Here is a 17,468-nt window from a genome sequence, read left to right as displayed (position 1 = left end):
CAGCATTTGAAGATCAAATATCACCTCAACTTAGTTGGTATTTATCCCAATAATATTAGAGCCAATAATTTGAGTTTCACATCTCAGAAATTGCAATTGATCTATTGTACATATCAAAAGAACAGAGTTTTAAAAAGTTACAACAGAATTTTGTCACATGCTTGTGAAAAGACAAAAAAATCTTTCTCAATTTCTTCACCAAACTCAAAGTTTTCGATTCTTTTAACCATTATTAATTAAATAAATATTAAAAATTTTGATACTATGGGCAGCTCAGAGACTCTTGAGAAGCAGGGCTTGTAAGCTATGTTTTTTCCTGCAATGTCAGTGTTTCTGTTTGTATCACAATGCGTATCACACATTATATTTGATAATTTTTTAGGGACGAGAACTGGTCACTGCCTAGTGAAAGCCTATGGAGATTTGATAAAGATGAAAAAGTCAATGCATGTTAAATCTTATTTGTTTCAGAAATAATGCTTCAATACAGAATGTATTTTACACCTTAGCCTGTCCACCTAATTCCTTATAGTTTGTCCAAGTTGTCCCATCTATGGATAATTGTAGAGTGTAGGTCTTCACCCACTGATCTGCTAGGGAATTCCCTTGAGTAGACACAGCGCAAATGATATGAAGTGTTTGTAGATCAATCTGTAGATATGGGTTACTGTCACCTGTTCTGGCACACCACGATGATCCTGATACATAGTTCAGCCGACCGTTCTTGGCTGGCGTGCTGGAAGAAGAAGCATTTATTCCAGTGTCTAGAATTCTTCCATCTTCCATCCCAAGATTAAACTCAACACAACCTAAAAATTAAAAACTATTTAAAGCATTACAAATAACAGGGAAAAATAACCAGTAATGAATACTAGAAAGGTTTAAGGGGGTAGAGCTCTCAACATACACATCCAATGATTTTCTTCATTTTTTTTAAGAGGGTACAGTGACGAATCCTGCAATCTAATTGGTTCATTACCCAGTCAGTATTTTCCTATCTCTGCCCACGGGCTACGGTAACGCTTTCGTGAGTCGCCCAGTGCATCCCAACTTTCGTTGCCATTTTTCATAAATATATCTTGTTTTTCTGGCTGGGCAGTATTTTTAAGCAACCACGTCGGCCACTACCTCAAGCCGATAAATAACTTATGAATCCTCTCCTTTCTTTCTGTCAAATCACTCTGGTTGACAGAAAAATATTGGTTTCAGAATGAATTTGTATAAGCAATAGCGTTATTACGTTGGTTGACAAGCAGCCTAAAAACTGTCTGCAATTAATTTTAATCGTTGGCAAAAAATACCTTGAAAGTTAAAACGTGAGGTATTTGGTTACAGTTGAACTAATCGATGGAACTTTCATTCATTTAATATCTGAATTTTCTCGAACAGTTTGTTCGTAGTAAGTTCATTTCTACAACATACGCTCTCGGTGAGTCTTTGCAAGTCCATTAAATTTGGACATTTGTACCATAAATTGCACAACAGAAACTGAAGGAATTTATTGAGAAAAAGCCTGCATTAAATCCCCTTGTGTCTCGTTGGAGTGCGCCATTCGAATTTAGTTTTTGTGGAGGAAAGAACAGATTTACACACGCCATTGCAGCAAACAAACAAGCAAACTCTCACAACTTCAAAATAAAAAATTTGAATTTACTCACAATTACTTTCCTCGCCATTTACTTGATGAACAGAGGTAAATCTTCGTACGTGAATGAATCGTTGATGAGAGTGAGTAATACTTTCCGTTAGATCATAGACTGTTTTTGAAGAAAATATTGCCATGACAGTCCTTGCCAAACTAGTTCTGTTTTTTTGCAAAAGTTCTTGCGCTTTTTTTCTTCTTACGCATTCTCTAATTGACAGGTGTCAGATTGTGACAGATACTTGTAAAAATAATGTTTCAGAGTTTGTTTGGAAGCCTTTTAAATCACCTTTATCGTTACGCAAATGAAAATGTTTCGGTGAGGCATCTCTCTATAATTTGCATCAAATCTATTTTAACTACCATTTACTCGCTAAAAAATTGTTCAGTTTATGGAAGATCTTGCCATATTTACAGCCCTAAATCATTTGGGTTCTTTCAGAAAGAGTTTTGTTAAGTTTAAAAGATAAATATGTTATTTGCCGGCTAAGGGTCGTTCTGTATGGTGAAAAACTGGACTCGGCAGCATTTTCAAGACCTCGGTCACGGTTTTTCACCATACGGACCGATCCTTAGCCAGCAAATAACATATATCTCTGCAACTCTTCTAAAATTTAGGTAAATGATAAGTTAAAAAGGTGAATGGCCACAATTTGGCTGACTCGTCTAGTTAACAGTCTTCCTTATAAAATGAACATCATAAGTTTTAGTAGCAAACATTTGTTGGTAGTCCTAGGCTCCTCTGTAAAACTTGGTTTAAAGTTTTTTTCAGCCCTACTGATTCAGTTGCTTTCAACCGAGAATGGGAACCATTGAACCAATTTTTTATCAGTACAAAGAACAAACAAAATTAACAATTAAAACTCAAACCGACAATCTTACAAACAACAAGTCAAACTTTGTCATGCTCTTCAGTTTTGTATGAGATGATTGTTCAATTCCCTAATGCTCAGCTCTAAAATCACATGGGGTACACTAACATCATTCTCATTAAAACCAAAAAACAATTAAGTATCGGAGAGTATTTGTCTCAGTTCTGAAAAATTGCCCAATCTTGCCCTAATTTCTCCTAATAATTGTGACTTCATTTTGTATCAGAGGGACAAAAACGAGAACAAATAAATACCTTTGGTGAAAAGTATTCCATAAGCCTCCACTCTCAAAGCCTTGAACTTATTACACTTTGTTGGCTGCAGAAAGTGGATAAACTTTGCACTTGCAAATTCCTTTAGACTGTTTTTCACTGTGTCAGTTTTTCCTGAATTTCCTGGAAAGGCCTGTTATACAAAAAGTGATATTGACGTATTGAAACTTAGCATAGTTAATAATTTACTGTAATTTGTGAAATGAGATGAAAATTAAAATCTGCAATTTGCAAAATAAAAATCTATAACTTGCAAAGTGAAAATCTGTGATTTGTAAAAAAAAACTCAAAATAAGAATCTGCGATGTGCAGAATGAAAATCTGTTATCTGTAGGTTAAGTGCATACATCCTTAGTTGAAAACAAAAGAGCTTGGGATACTTCAGCAAGTCATTCGAAGAGGACCAGGGATTGTGCCTTGAGGAATGCCACAGGTCAAATAACAACTGTCAGAGAGATCAGGACCATTTCATTCACCATTTTATGGCACTTTTTTATGTGGTTATAACGGTTAGAATTGGTCAGGGTTTGCTACCACTTTTAACACTCATAGCATCGTGAATATATACATTTAACCACTAGACTACATGCTTTTTGGTGTGTGTACTCCATATTGATCCATACATGTACATGGAATCTTTGAGAAAATATCACTACTTATTCTTAACGGTAATGTCAATATGGTTTGTAAGCAACATAAGTATATTGTGGGTAATGTTAGCATTGGTTAATTGATAATGATCTATGACATGTATGAGCAGATTTGTTGTTCTTGTGAGTAGCTTTAGTTTTGTACCACAAGTATTAATTTTGGCTGTTATGAATACTTGTATATGAAAGCATGACATACCAACCTTGTCAGTCTTGCTTTCTTTATAAGTGAAAAAAGTGGTACCATTCAAAGAAAATCTTAGTTTGTACTCTGTGGTCCATTCTGGAGCTCGTGAATGGGTTGGGGGATTTCCTTGAGTAGCTACAGCACAGACAACATACTCATAGAGAAGGTCAATTTGTAAGTACTCATTAGGATCATTATTCTTAGCTTCCCGTGCCCTTGGTCCATCAAGACGACCATATTTAGCTTTATATCTTGAATTATATATTGAAGTGGCTGAGAAGCTGTCATCTGGAATTCTACCACCACTGGCCAAACCAATTGCCTGTGAATCACATGCTGTAATGTAACAATTTATAGTTAACCTTCACATTTAACCAATGCATGTTTTTCAGTGTAGTTAATTGAATACACTTCCAAACAATCTGTGAGATATTATTACAAAAATACAGAAAAATATTCATGGGAAAATTGTCATGAAGCCAAACAGCTGTCATGAAATTATGGGCTGTACTGCTCAAATTGCCCAGAATTGATCCCTAACTTTTCTGACTCTGAGGAACTCCACACTCATGCTATATTATCATGGAAATTTTGTGGTAAATTGGAATTTTTTCTTGTAATCCTTAGCTCACAACCCTACTGGCCCTGGCAATAAAACTATCCACTACTATATATGAAGCAGAAATTGGTGCATCCTGTCACCTGGATAAGCATAAGAAGCTTATGACAATGGCTGGATTGTTTTCCTCAAGTGCTCAAAGAGTGGTTTGCATCATTAAAGCTACTTATCCAAATAGCAATTATTAACAAAATAACAGAACCACTAGGTTTGGACCCTTTGTTCATAGATTAGCAAATACAAGGATCAGATCACACAAAAGTTTTAAAACTTACTTGGCTTCTGTTGCACCCCAAACACCTCTGTTCTCATACACACCTCACCCTGATGTGTTTGTGGCAGGAATCGCAAATATCTTGTTAACACTCCATATAGAACATGTTTGACATTTGATTTTCTATCCTTATTTCCCTCTAAAACCTTAGAAAAATAATCACAACTCATCATTATAGAGTTCCAGGTAGATTGTAAAATGTAACTATAATTGTAGCTCTTCGTCTTGGTGAAAATAATCATTATTACTTCTTGTTTTATGACAGGAAATACTTTAATTTATTGGTTGGGCTAGGTGGCTAAATTGATCATCATACAAACAGAAAAATATACATGTAGGTGTAGGAATAAGACCCAATATTTGTTAGAAGAGGTCCATATGGACAGTGTTACTAATCATACATGAATAAATCATAATACAACCACTGGATTATAAAAAATAGCACAGTGACCCTCAAAGGTGAACTCTATATAATTTCTACACCTGCACTTTACTTGTGACTGTCACAATAATTTCATTACTTCAATTGTTGGATTGAGAGCAACAATCTCTCAGTAATTAGAAATCATTGGTTCTGCAATCCACTGACAAGCTATTTCATGGCACCAGAAATATTTGGCAGAAAAACATAGTTCAAAACAATTTATTAGATTCTCTGTCCATTTCTCCCTGATACTCTTTCAGAGGCCTTGACTGCAAATTCAGGCATGCAAAATATCATTTGCTGAATGAAAAATATTTACTCAAAATTCACGATATTTGCATATAGCATGAGGAGAATACCTGTTGAATATTTATTGTACAAATAATCCTCTGCATACCTATAACTCCTTTGGCAGACTTTTTGATATTAATGTGTCAATATTATCAAAACTTAGGAACAGTGATTGAGTCAAGATATGATATAATTCTCAACCAGCCCATGTGGTATACCTTAACCTGTCCAGCTTCCTTATAATCTGTCCAAGTTGTCCCATCTGTGGATAATTGTAGAGTGTAGGTCTTCACCCAATGATCTGCTTAAGAATTCCCTTGAGTGGACACAGCACAGATGATATGAAGTGTCTGTAGATCAATCTGTAGATATGGGTTAGTGTCACTTGTTCCTGCACACCATGATGATCCTGATGTGTAGTTTAGTCTACCATTCTTGGCTGGTGTGCTGACACTTTGTACTGAGGAAGCATTTATATTACTATCTGGAATTGTTCCACTTCCCATTCCAAGGTCAAAATCAACACAAGCCCCTATGGAAACAAAATTTACATATGCACCATAACAGTCATAATAATTATAGTAACAGGGATAATGGTTGGATGTGAGAAACATATACGTGTCTTGAATCTCTCAATAAGGTATGTCTCATGCAAAGTCCATGTAACAAATAGTAACTATTAGAGTTGGTCTGCCTCTAAAAATATGTATCAATTCTATTATAAATTAGGAAGTAATCTAAATCTGATCATTAAAACTGCAAATTGAAAACATTGGGTGCCATTTTTTCAAGGTGTCCATTTTTAAAGAAAACGAGGAAAGATTTAAGTTTCCAAAAACTGTTGTGCTGCAGATAAGAAGATATAAATAAAGGAAAATAAATTTCTGCGGTGAATTTGAGAAACCTGTGTCATTGACCCTTCCTTGGAGCAAAGAGAAGTTGACCTTCAGATGTAAAATATGGGGACGGGAGGCAAAAATGTAGAATGGTCCAAATTCAAAGCTTTTGAGTAGATAGGAAAGGTGGAATAAATTCCAACATTGCTTTAACCTGAAATAGAAGCAGACGTTACCACTCGATTTCTTCGTTGAAACACAATAGTTTCAGAACCGTTAGAATTTTTGATAGCTGAATAATTCAAAGTCTAATTTCACTTTTGTATAGTTCTCCATGCTTCCAAATTGAGCTTGATGTAATAGCAAATAGATTTTCAACTGTACTATTCTTTTTAAGATGACATTTTAAAATAAAAAAAGAGACGAATCCCGACGGAACCTTGTTTCTTTCTGATATTGATGCCGTCCGCATTGAGGATTAACCTAAGACCGTGAGAGAAAGCCTGAGGCGACAGCACTCATGAGTGAAAGAAATCTTCAACCAAGTACCCTGAATGTAAATTTTAACGTAAAAATAAACCTTTCTTATAAAATTAACATGATATGGTACTCACCTGAAGTCAGTGGAAAAAGTACAGCGAGAAAAGTTACCCGGAAACAAAGATTAAATTGCGCCATCTCGATTGAGTGAGTCACGGTATGCGAGTATCAAAAGGAAAGCACTATATAACATCGTCCTAAACCAGATGAGCCCACGACATATCAGCGGCATCTTGTATGAGTATCCGAATTTTACAATGTGACTTCCGCTTTTTCTTGTTAAAGCGTATTTTACAGTGTACTCATAGAATAGGAAGTGCGTTTGAGCCAGTTTCTGGCAGATTTGAACAGAAAAGCGGGTCTTTTGTCGGAGTGTAATGACATTTTCATCGATGGCGCTGTTAACGAAATGTTTGGCTGGTTCGTAAGTTGTCGACCTGGTTTCGGTCGATCTGATTAATTGACAACACCCCTAGGGCAATACATATCATCGTCCCAAACCAGATGAGCCCATGACACGTCAGCGGAATCGTAGCGAGAGTCTTCTATTTTTCTGCTCGTTTCCGGCGAATCAAGAGACCGTGACCTGTGTGACTGACGATAAAGCGTCGTATTCTTCAATATTTTATTGCGAAAGTATTCTTCCCATAACTTGTACAAACTAATTTCTGTCTAGGTCACATATTTAAGAAAAAATCTAGCCCGTTATAAAGGCGTTAAAAGGAGGATCGACACTTAAATATGACCGGCCTAATAGTTTCGGTTGATGTTATCCTCTGACCTCGCTATCATCGACCAAAAGCAGATTCAGGTCAAAGATCATTTGCATAACTTTGCACTGTAAAATCTTTCGATTGGAACAAACATACAGTTCTTTTCTGTTTGTAATAAATTATCTTTACGTTTTATTTGACCATGATCTCCTGGTTTTTGTTCAACATCTTATTTGCTACTAATGAATATATTTGCCAAGGGGTGGTCCACTTAATATTTAACACTCATGCATTTATGTTTTGCGGCTCGCGGGTAAATATTGGCGGGAAATCTAAATGTTTGGTAGAAGAACAAACATGGCTGATAACAGTACACCTTGGGCTTCAAGATGGACCGTACAGTTTGACCCTTATTACGGGTATGTTAACGATGAAAGCAGCGCTGACGAACTCATAAAACAGTACGAGATAGCTACGACGACACGCTTCACTGTATTTAAACAAACAGGAAGATTTTCAAATTGCAGTAGGCTGGGTAAGTAAGCTCACATGTAAAGATTTACAAAATAAACCATACTGACAGTAAAGTAAAGTGAAGTATAACTTTATTTAGACACTATAGGTATTTAAAGCCAGGGGCGTGTGAGATCGTGTTATTAACATGAAATATAGATAAATCAAAATAAAAAAAGGGATTTAACTTTTTTCCAATAATTATTGATATCTTAAGAATACATGTACACATCATTATTCTTCGGTTTACCCTGGTCAGTTAGACTTTCAAAATTAACATGTAATTAAAATTCAACTTAGCTTCAAGTGTCAATTTACTGTGAGCCTGCAGCAAGAGTTGACAAGAAATGCTTAATTAATTAAGATCAAGCTTAAAGTGTCAAAACCCTACTCAGTGCTATTGACACACAGCTGCCAGCATCCCCATCCATTACACCAATCCTTGGGCTACATCTGGGTGGGGCAGGCTTGATTTTCAGGCCCTCCATTTTAAGCACCCATGTGTACATATGTACGTATGTGTTTGTGTACATGTATTGTATTGCTAACTTAGCTTGGTTCCTCTTCTCACATAAAAGAAAATGCAGATAAAAATGCTAAGAACCACCGTTTACAATGGGCTGACTCACAGGAGATGACAGGATGCAGACTAAGTTTTGATGGCATCCCATTCCAAATTGTGGGGGTCAAAGTTTTAGAATGCCAAAATGGGCCAGACAGAAATAAGGCACTCAAAAGAAAGGAGGCTCAAAAGAGACTACAAAAAGATGTAAGCATGCATAATAATTAACTAAATAAGAATGTAAACAAGATGATATTATTACTTAAGGACTCCCAAAGAGGATATCATATGTAGGGCATTACATAGTTATTGATTTACCTTCACCTATTTGCTCTTAAGCTAACAAGGTGGTAAGTCCCAACTGATTTTTCTAAGCAAGTTGGTGAGCACTCACCTCTCCCTCAGGGCTAATAGCAGGCATTAATGTTTTCTTTTTTACCACTTGCAAGTAAAAGGACATATCACATTTTATTTGTTAAAATAAGCAAAGTCGCAAAAAAGGACCACTGTGACTGCAGTTTACAAGGTAGGAATCAAGTACTATTTTAAAGGATACTTTTCATTACTTCTAAGTTTATTGATAACTTGACTATTCCCATATGACTGCTCTATCTAACAATCCAATAAATCTATTTGGTTTCAGAAGGAGAATGATGATCACTGCTATAACAACACCAAACAGCGCTTTATAGTACAGGATACGAAGAAATGTGACTGTCCAGCAAAGATCCACCTAAGGAAAATAATCAAGTATCCTGAAAATAAGCTCAGTTTATTTTAATTATTGAATAAGGGTTCAGGGGGCACTACCATTAACATGAATGATCACTAGCCTAATAAAGGGTGCTTAATCCTAATGGGCCTTGTGTTACATGTAGGTGAAGTGGACATATGATAAGACAAACTGGACATTTCGTTGTGCAGAATTGAAACAAATTTACCTGTAATGGAAACAGAGTGAATATTTTAGAAACCAATTTTTCAAATATTATTTTAATTGAAACATTGTATCGTTAGATTTCAGAGAACACAAAGAGTAGAAGGGAGACAATGTCAAAATTTCTGAGAACATCCCTAGAGTCAGAAAAGAAGCAAACAATAGCTACAGAGGAGCGTATTTACATATTACTTCCTAAACCTACGGATCACTTATTTCACCCCATGGGGAGGGTAAGTACTTGGCCATCAATTAAATTTTTTTTGGAACCAGGAAACTGAAGTTTGGTGGGGAATTGAAGGTGACTTAACTTCACACAGATCATCAGTCTACTGTAGACTGTGCTGCTTCCACTGTCATGTCGAATATATATAGAGAATGAATAAAGATTATACATCACAACAAAAGACCAATAAAATGTACTACATGTAGAGCTTCTTTTAGCTACACTGGCACTCATTCCTCAAACTCAATGTCAAGACTATAATATCACAATTTTATCAGAGAGGGATTTCCACTGGCACTGTTTTAATTGAATGCTGTCATGGACTTTTTAAATGGATTTTCTTAAAAAATACAGTGTTCAGTACTCTGTAATTATAACATTCTGTAACTATTACTGAAAAGCCCTACCAGAGGACTGCCGATAGTAATGTTGGTATAATTTGCATTAATATTCATTCAAAATATTTCCCTGTTTCTGAAAGGTTAAAACCACTCACATATTTCATCATAACCAGCTGCTGTTGACCAAATTTGGAAAAAATTTTCTCATATTGAACCAATGACATCAAAAGCAGCCGGCTCCAGGTTATTGAACCGTTGACCAAGAAAACCTGGGGATGAGGTTGTGTAATTTTTTAAATGAATAAATAATAAAGCAATTATTCTTTCTTTCTTGTTGTGTAACCAGACTGCTGGGCTACTTCAGCCTATTGATGAGACACTGGTTAAAAAAATTCATGAGCTTGTTGGAATTGGCATTAATTGTGTTTCTGAAATGCAATGGCACCTGCATCATTATGTAAAGAAGGAACTTTTCACAGGCCAACAGCCTCCAGATCTAACCAACAGACGGTTCTTCCCAACAACCATGGATGTCAGGAACCACATGTATTGTGCCACTGTGGTGTGCAGACATTCACAAATTGATCAAGAAAACCTTGACTTAAAAATCAAGAAGTGGAAAGAAGAAAGCCCAGATGATAATTTCTTTTTCAGGCCTTACTGCCTTACAAGTGATAGTGAGTCCTATCAACAACCACAGTCACTGAAGGAAGAAGACAGCACTGATGTAATTAAAATAAGTATAGGTGATCCATTTTAAACAAGACAACATGGCTGTGTGATTCTGAGATACATGCTGGTCAGATCCTCCTAAAACAAAAATTCCCTCTTGTAGATGGTCTAAGGGACCCTGTTATTGTGGGTGCATTAGTCACTCCAGCCATTAGTGAGTTTGTACAGATCATAAACACTGGCTCACACTGGGTTTGCCTGAGCACAATAGCTACTAGTCCTGGAACTGTCAAGGTGTATGACAGCTTATATCAAAATGTAAGCGCGGTTGCCATTGATCATTCATGTCGCATGCTATTGTATACTGGTTCTACAGTCACTTTTTGTAATGAAAGAGTACAAAAGCAAACAAATTCAAATGACTGTGGCTTGTTTGCACTGGCATTTGCTACAGATTTATGCCATGGCCTAGACCCCACAGCGCAGTCATATGACTAAGACAAAATGCGCAAACACTACATCAACTGCCTGGACTTGCATGATATGGTTCCTTTCCCAAGAACGTCAAGACGGGTACCATATCATGCAATCACCAAAAGAAAAGCAGTGACAATCTAAAAGTCTATATGTGGCTATGGTCTGAATGATTTGTAATTCAAAATTATGAATGAATTCAAAATTATGAAAACTATGAATTTCTCCGTCAGTTTTCTGCGTAACTCAGTTTTCTGCGTAACTTATTTTTCCTTGTTCTTGAGTTTGTGGTGCTTTAATATCATGATGAAAATTGCCTGTAAGAATTTCATGGATGATACTTATAGACCCACATTTAATCCATAGGTTATATTCTACAAGTTCAAATTGAAATACTTAACTTTTAGGAGGAAGCTCAAGCTGAATATTCGAATGTTGACCGTCGGTGTATTGTCATCACACAATCATCTTAAAATTGTGAAATATGTACATCAATTTATTTAATACAAGTTTGAAGGCTTATCATGTGATAAACTTCTGATTAAGTACCTCTTCAGAAATTTCTGTACATATAAGTTTAGCACAAATGCAATTAAAATTAATACTTATCTTTCTCGAGTATTTTGATGTCATTGTTCTTCTCCTCACTTGGCAGCTATGAGGCTTAGGTCGATGGTGTGTAGGATTTTCAAGAGGTGTTGCCAATCAATCAGATCGACCGAAACCAGGTTGACAACTTACGAACCGGCCAAACATTTCGTTAACAGCGCCATCAAAGTATCATTACAGTCCAACAAAGGACCTGTTTTTCTGTTCAAATCTGGCAGAAACTGGCTCGGAAGCACTCCGTGAACTTCCTAACACTCGAGTACACTGTGAGTACGCGTCAACAAGAAAAAGCGGAAGTCACATTGTAAACTGCGGATACTCATACAAGATGCCGCTGATATGTCGTGGGCTCATCTGGTTTAGGACGATGTTATATAGTGCTTTCCGTATCTCACAATCGTTTTGCTTGACCGGTCTTTTGTTACTGAAAGCTCATCCGAAAAAAGATTGTCTCCTTACTATAGCCCACTTTGGAAAAGAGCGGTAGCCTGGAACCGAAGTCGCCACGCAAGCGCTTATGGGATTGTTTGGGGGGACGCTCAAGTTGGCCATCTTGAATTATGCCCAAGCACGTAAGTTGTTGTGTGCCTTTGTGCACCAATAATTTCAGAAACTCCTTCGGATTGACGTTTTATCGAATTCCAAAAGATGAAAGTATTCGCAGAGAATATGTCTGTTTACTAAGAAATGATAATTTGAAGATAGAGTCCGACAGTACACGCGTTTGCTCTGCGCATTGGACTGGAGGTAGTAAGCTCAGCAGAACTCACCTTCCATCGATATTTCCTTGGAGCAAGAAGGAAAAGGAGCGACGGATTTTGTGCAGAACGGAAGCCACTGGAAATACAGCAAGCAAGAAAAGAAAAGTGGACGTGGGATCTTCTACCGAAATTGACGAAAGGACTCTTATTGAAATTGATCACAAGGAGTCCATTCCGGCCTCTTTTTGCGATGCAGCGACACAAACTGAAATGACTGTAGAAATGCTGGATCGAATGGAAGCCGAACTTAAAGAGATGAGAGAGGAAAAGGAAAGGTTGGCAAGGGAGAGAGACGAGTTATCAAAGGAGTTAAAGAGACTTCAGCATGTAACGAAAAATCAGAAATTTGACATTGTAAAATTTAAGGACAGCCCTGAAGATGTCGAATTTTACACAGGCCTTCCCCACTGGGATGCACTTATGCTCCTTTATGACCTGGTCAGTCAGAAGGCTCAGAACCTGAACTATGGCAGTTACGAAAAGAAAGACAGTGGTTCAGAGCAAAAGCTTGGAAGGCCCAGAGTATTGACTTTATTTGAAGAGTTTGTTTTGACTTTAATGAGACTTAGGCTTGGCTTGTTTCAAAAGGATCTTGCACACAGATTTAATGTTTCTGAAACTACTGTTTCTGTTGTGTTTAACACTTGGATTCGGTTTATGAGGATTGAACTGGAGCCTTTAATTTGCCTCCCCAGGAGAGAGCTTCTACATCAGTTCATGCCAAACATTTTCAAGGAACTTTATCCAAGGACAGTTCTAATTATTGATGCTGTTGAAATTCGAGCAGAGAGCCCCTCATCACTTGACATGCAGTCAGTGTGTTATTCCTCGTATAAAGGAACAACAACTATGAAAGGACTAGTTGGTCTTTCGCCCACTGGAGCCCTGGGATTTTTAAGCGAGCTTTACACTGGTAGCATAAGTGACAAGGAGCTTACCAAAATGTCTCATGTGATTGACTACTTGCATCCTGGGGACGATGTCATGGCAGACAAAGGCTTTGACATACAAGATGACTTTGCTGCAAAAGGGGTTACTGTAAACATACCTTCTTTTCTTAAAGGAAAAACTCAGTTCAGCAGAGAAGAAATGGCACACAACAAAAAAATTGCTAGCCTGAGAATACTTGTTGAGAGATGTATTGAAAGGATGAAAAACTGGCATATTTTTGACAGCAGAATTCCTTTAACATTGGCTCCTATTGCTAGTGACATGTTTATAATCACAGGGGCACTTACAAACTTTTTACCACCTCTCATTGATTAAAGTGTAATGCATGATTCCAGAAATGTCCATACTTCCCCATAGGAGGGTTTTTTTCATTTAAACCCTGTTAATTATAATTGTTAATTATGTTCAACCAAAATCGTTTCTTTATTTTCCTCCAAAGTTTTCTGCAGTAAAATGAGACTTAAGGCCATTTTCTTGCCTGTCTTATTCTCAATCTCCTTGACACGGTGCAATAAATTATACATGTCAGTGTTTGTATCCGGGTACTGCTGGTGTGGTGCTCTAACATCCCTTGTTGATGGAGGAGATTTATCCTCACTCTTGCTTAGTTTGCCATGTTGATGTTTTTTAAATTTGGCTTTGGCAATTGGCAGATTGTCAATCTTTCGTTTTCTTGGGACATTCCATGCACATGGCTTTGAAGTGCAAGAAAGTGCAGGGGTTAAGGAAGGATTTACAGGTGCTTTACTTTGTTTGAAGAACTCCTCCAGTGCAAATAGTGTTGAAGTTACATGGTTGCAACGCCCGTAAACTCCAGCTGGGCAACCATCATAAGCTGTTACTACACTGCCATCTTTGTTGAAAACAATGAAGCAATTATACAACACTGTCTTTTTCATTGATGGAAGAACTTGACTTTTAACATAAAACTTTCCGTCAGATTCCCTGCATTTAATGCTAAGGACATGGCCAGATTTAAAAAAAATTGTATCCCTTGACAAGAGGTTTTGCTGTGGATAATTGCTTCTTAGCATCACTCTCTTCAATCATGTACCTCCATATTGTACCAAATGATATAGCAGGTAAAATATTCAAATCCTCTGTAAATCCGTCCACTGGAAAGTTTTCTTTGAGTTAGCGTTAATTTCTTCCATGAGTCCCAGGTCTGCCTTAGCTTTAGCCAAATGGATTCCACCATCAGGGTCCTTTATCTTCGAGCTTAGGCCACCAGCAATATAGTCTTTTACCCTGAAACACAATAGACAAAACACGAACGTATTAACGATGTTCTCAGAAAATTGTCGATTAGCATCGTAATGTAAAGCACAGGGGGCAATAATAAGAGTTCTCGAATAATTTCAAAGCTTTCTTACCTTTGAACAAGCTGCATTTTCTTTCCAGTTGTTTTAGCTCCACGGCAAAGAAGCCATCGCTGCAGCTGTTTCACGGTGCATTCTTCTGGTATTTCCCGAGGTAAAATTGCTCCTGGTACATCTTCTTCTCTTAGCTTTACGCTGTCAGATTTGTTTCTTTCGATAACTTCGACCTTATCGCTATTTTGCTCTGTTAAAACCTTGCTGTCACTACTACATTCCGCGCTAAATTCCGCCATGTTTTTGTTTTACTTACGTCCCCCCAAACAGTCCCATAAGCGCTTGCGCGGCGACTTCGGTTCCAGGCTACCGCTCTTTTCCAAAGTGGGCTATTTACAATTGGCTTTGTGTTTGTAGTAATATCGCCCGCGATTCCTGCAAAACAATCAGACTCTTCGTAAGCCGAGCATTTTCGTCCGTTATCAAGATGACAGAAGACTGCATATGTTGATATTGCCCACAATGCTATGGGCTGTAGCTCATATTTCAGTTTCGGTACATAACCAGTTTATGAGTTAAAATCTAACTGCCTTGTCAAAGGGTCAGCATTAGATTCCATCCACCAAAACCACCTTGGTCGAGAGGGACTGAGATGGAATGATGGAAAAAAATTACGAAGCTACGACAACATGCCGACTTATCCCGATGACCCAAGTGTATTATTTGTTTGGGAAATTGCGTCAAAACTTTTTACTAAAGAAATGGTAAGTATTAATTTATTGTTCGATTGTAGTATTATAAAACATTTTACGCAATTTTATGCAGATATTTCACGTATTTAAAAGGTGCTTAGATGTTACGTAGTTTTGGTGGATGTCATTAGGGAACATCCACCAAAACTTTGACCAAAACCATCAACAATATATTTTTTAAATTTTATCTATAGCCATTGTTAGATGTTCAGGGAGACAAAAGATTTATACCACTAATTAGCAGTTACTGCTCTGGCTAATTATTTTTTATGGTGCACAATAATTATTGCTGACCGACCAAACGTTCATAATGATTATCATAACTCTTAACACATAGAATAAAGTGGTTTTGGTGGATGTTTCTCTCCATCCACCAAAACCACCACAGAAATTTCTGCTTCTTCCTTACAGAAGACTGATGTGACCTGCTATTTGGAGTACATAACCACAATCTATTTCTTTGTATGTAGAGATATTTTGCAAAGTTCTTGAGTCAGCACCTTTTATTATTGAAACCATAATCATAACATGGTGCATAATATAGAATACAAAAGGTTCTGGTGTGGTAATCATGTAATCTTGAAACAGGAGAGTTTTTAACTGACTTAAACTGATTTAAACAAACATTTGCAACAAAATTCCAGGTCTAGAAATTTCTTCCACTATTTCCGCCAAAATCATAACCTTTAAGTACAACAAATCAGCACATTAGTAATTGTTATCAGGGGTCTGAAAATCCCATAAATCTTTCACATTTATTTCAAGTAACCTTTAATTTCACATGGATGAATAAGTATACACTCAACATGCAGAATGTCTTACAGTTTACAAACTATTTCCCTTTTTATGGATAGACAGTGAAAGGCCTTTGCCACATTGGTGAATCAAACCATTGTATACCATGCATTTTGTGATAATTGTTTGTTTTTGCTCACAATACCCAGAAAAATGGAGGGGATAAATTTAAATAGCAAATTCTATGGTTAAAATTAAATAACATTGGAAGATCAAATTAACTTTGTACTGTTTAAAATTCAGTTTTGGTTTCTTGCTTATTCCAGCCTCTTGATATTCAAAAGCATTCCTTGTCATTTTTGTGTTCTTCTGTGTACATAACTTGAAAAATAAACACAGAGAAAGGAAACCACAAAGGATTAAACTTGAAGCTAAAGCAAAGTTTAAGTTGAGCCATAGCTGATCCAAATACTGAGCACTTTGTATTGTAACCCATTTAGCAGTAAAGTTTATCTATATGTCTGCCAGCTTGTCACAAGTCTTACCCCTCTCCTTCAAAAGTCTCTATAAATAAATTTTTCTTTGTGGTCCCTAATTGATGATTAGTATATTACAGCTCCTCAATTTTCCTCTCTCAAGTCAAGGTTACTCTAAATTTAACAAAGTAATGGACTTGATAAAACTCAAACTATAACTCAGCTGGCTGCTACTTGCAACCTTAATTTCTAGATATCAGTATACAATAATCAATATGTTATAAATAAGAACCCTAATGCTTAATTTTGCAGTGATCACCTTCCTCCTTTTCATTTGCAGACCAGACTGGAACCTCTATTGGTGTGTTTGCTTGTTTTGAGTGGGGATGGAAGAAAAGGAGTCATGCCGCATATCTGATTTATTAAATCGCATTTGTTCTGTTTATACATGAGTAGAACTACCTTGTTCTCTGAAAAAAATAAAATTTCTCGCATTTTTATCTGTGCTTCGCAGTCAAACTTCCTTGTGTCTTGGACAAGAAATCTTATTTTCTTGAAAACAAAATCTTTGTTTCCAGCCTTCTGTAATAGGTAAATATAACAGTGTAAGATGAGTGACAGTGTATTTCTCAAGTTATTTTTTGGAATGTGACAAAACGGAAGTTTCATAGTGTGATAAGGAGCAAACATATGATTGCTTGATAGAATGCAAAAAATGCAGAATTGCATATATTTTCTCCTTTGTCAGCAGCATATGTTAGTGAAAAGTTCTTACAATTGTTAACTTCTAAACCATCTTCAATTTAGCCAAGATTGAACTGTTATC

The 17,468-nt window shown here is 36.7% G+C and overlaps 4 protein-coding genes, 1 long non-coding RNA gene and 1 pseudogene across 6 annotated transcripts; 3 read left to right on the top strand and 3 right to left on the bottom strand.

Moving 5' to 3' along the window:
- Positions 1-498: 498 nt before the first annotated feature.
- LOC149037108 (neuropilin-2-like) lies at positions 499-4,686 on the bottom strand. The gene is made up of 4 exons (XM_089188399.1): positions 4,518-4,686; positions 3,640-3,959; positions 2,769-2,919; positions 499-809 (listed from the first exon to the last, which is right to left on the bottom strand). Exons 1-4 carry the CDS (start codon positions 4,684-4,686, stop codon positions 499-501), a joined length of 951 nt encoding a protein of 316 aa, XP_089044525.1.
- On the bottom strand, positions 3,639-6,770 carry LOC149037107 (discoidin domain-containing receptor 2-like). Its single transcript, XM_089186951.1, has 4 exons — positions 6,682-6,770; positions 5,450-5,763; positions 4,518-4,662; positions 3,639-3,959 (listed from the first exon to the last, which is right to left on the bottom strand). The coding sequence occupies exons 1-2, from the start codon at positions 6,743-6,745 to the stop codon at positions 5,537-5,539; spliced, it is 291 nt and encodes a 96-aa protein (XP_089043077.1). The 5' UTR covers positions 6,746-6,770; the 3' UTR covers positions 3,639-3,959; positions 4,518-4,662; positions 5,450-5,536.
- Positions 6,771-8,416: 1,646 nt separating this feature from the next.
- Positions 8,417-11,896, top strand: LOC149037106 (calcium-responsive transcription factor-like). The gene is made up of 5 exons (XM_089186966.1): positions 8,417-8,602; positions 9,039-9,165; positions 9,274-9,278; positions 9,422-9,565; positions 10,246-11,896. The coding sequence occupies exons 1-5, from the start codon at positions 8,468-8,470 to the stop codon at positions 10,657-10,659; spliced, it is 825 nt and encodes a 274-aa protein (XP_089043092.1). The 5' UTR covers positions 8,417-8,467; the 3' UTR covers positions 10,660-11,896.
- Positions 11,897-12,214: 318 nt separating this feature from the next.
- Positions 12,215-13,775, top strand: LOC149037105 (uncharacterized). Its single transcript, XM_089186923.1, has one exon. The coding sequence runs from the start codon at positions 12,215-12,217 to the stop codon at positions 13,679-13,681; it is 1,467 nt and encodes a 488-aa protein (XP_089043049.1). The 3' UTR covers positions 13,682-13,775.
- On the bottom strand, positions 13,707-15,074 carry LOC113667100 (uncharacterized; annotated as a pseudogene). The gene is made up of 2 exons (XR_016180957.1): positions 14,740-15,074; positions 13,707-14,614 (listed from the first exon to the last, which is right to left on the bottom strand). The product of XR_016180957.1 is annotated as an uncharacterized LOC113667100 (transcript).
- Positions 15,075-15,272: 198 nt separating this feature from the next.
- On the top strand, positions 15,273-17,147 carry LOC149037104 (uncharacterized). The gene is made up of 2 exons (XR_016180972.1): positions 15,273-15,443; positions 16,983-17,147. It is a non-coding gene; the product is annotated as an uncharacterized LOC149037104 (long non-coding RNA).
- Positions 17,148-17,468: the final 321 nt, after the last annotated feature.

Source organism: Pocillopora damicornis, chromosome 11 (genome assembly GCF_964200805.1).
Source record: "Pocillopora damicornis chromosome 11, jaPocDami1.2, whole genome shotgun sequence".
In the NCBI taxonomy this organism is placed as follows: domain Eukaryota; kingdom Metazoa; phylum Cnidaria; class Anthozoa; order Scleractinia; family Pocilloporidae; genus Pocillopora; species Pocillopora damicornis.
This window is presented reverse-complemented; position numbering and strand designations above follow the sequence as displayed.

What these genes read in the sequence shown, in the direction of transcription:
- LOC149037108 (XM_089188399.1), bottom strand. Translation starts at nt 4,686, where the DNA reads ATGAGTTGTGATTATTTTTCTAAGGTTTTAGAGGGAAATAAGGATAGA. An exon ending in AAGAAAGCAAGACTGACAAG is followed by an intron (nt 2,920 to 3,639) that starts GTTGGTATGTCA and finishes TTTGTATAACAG; the next exon opens with GCCTTTCCAGGAAATTCAGG. An exon ending in TGGAATACTTTTCACCAAAG is followed by an intron (nt 810 to 2,768) that starts GTATTTATTTGT and finishes TTTAATTTTTAG; the next exon opens with GTTGTGTTGAGTTTAATCTT.
- LOC149037107 (XM_089186951.1), bottom strand. Translation starts at nt 6,745, where the DNA reads ATGGCGCAATTTAATCTTTGTTTCCGGGTAACTTTTCTCGCTGTACTT. An exon ending in ACTTTTTCCACTGACTTCAG is followed by an intron (nt 5,764 to 6,681) that starts GTGAGTACCATA and finishes TTGTTTCCATAG; the next exon opens with GGGCTTGTGTTGATTTTGAC.
- LOC149037106 (XM_089186966.1), top strand. Translation starts at nt 8,468, where the DNA reads ATGACAGGATGCAGACTAAGTTTTGATGGCATCCCATTCCAAATTGTG. An exon ending in AAAAGAGACTACAAAAAGAT is followed by an intron (nt 8,603 to 9,038) that starts GTAAGCATGCAT and finishes ATTTGGTTTCAG; the next exon opens with AAGGAGAATGATGATCACTG. An exon ending in TATTTCACCCCATGGGGAGG is followed by an intron (nt 9,566 to 10,245) that starts GTAAGTACTTGG and finishes TTGTGTAACCAG; the next exon opens with ACTGCTGGGCTACTTCAGCC.
- LOC149037105 (XM_089186923.1), top strand. Translation starts at nt 12,215, where the DNA reads ATGCCCAAGCACGTAAGTTGTTGTGTGCCTTTGTGCACCAATAATTTC.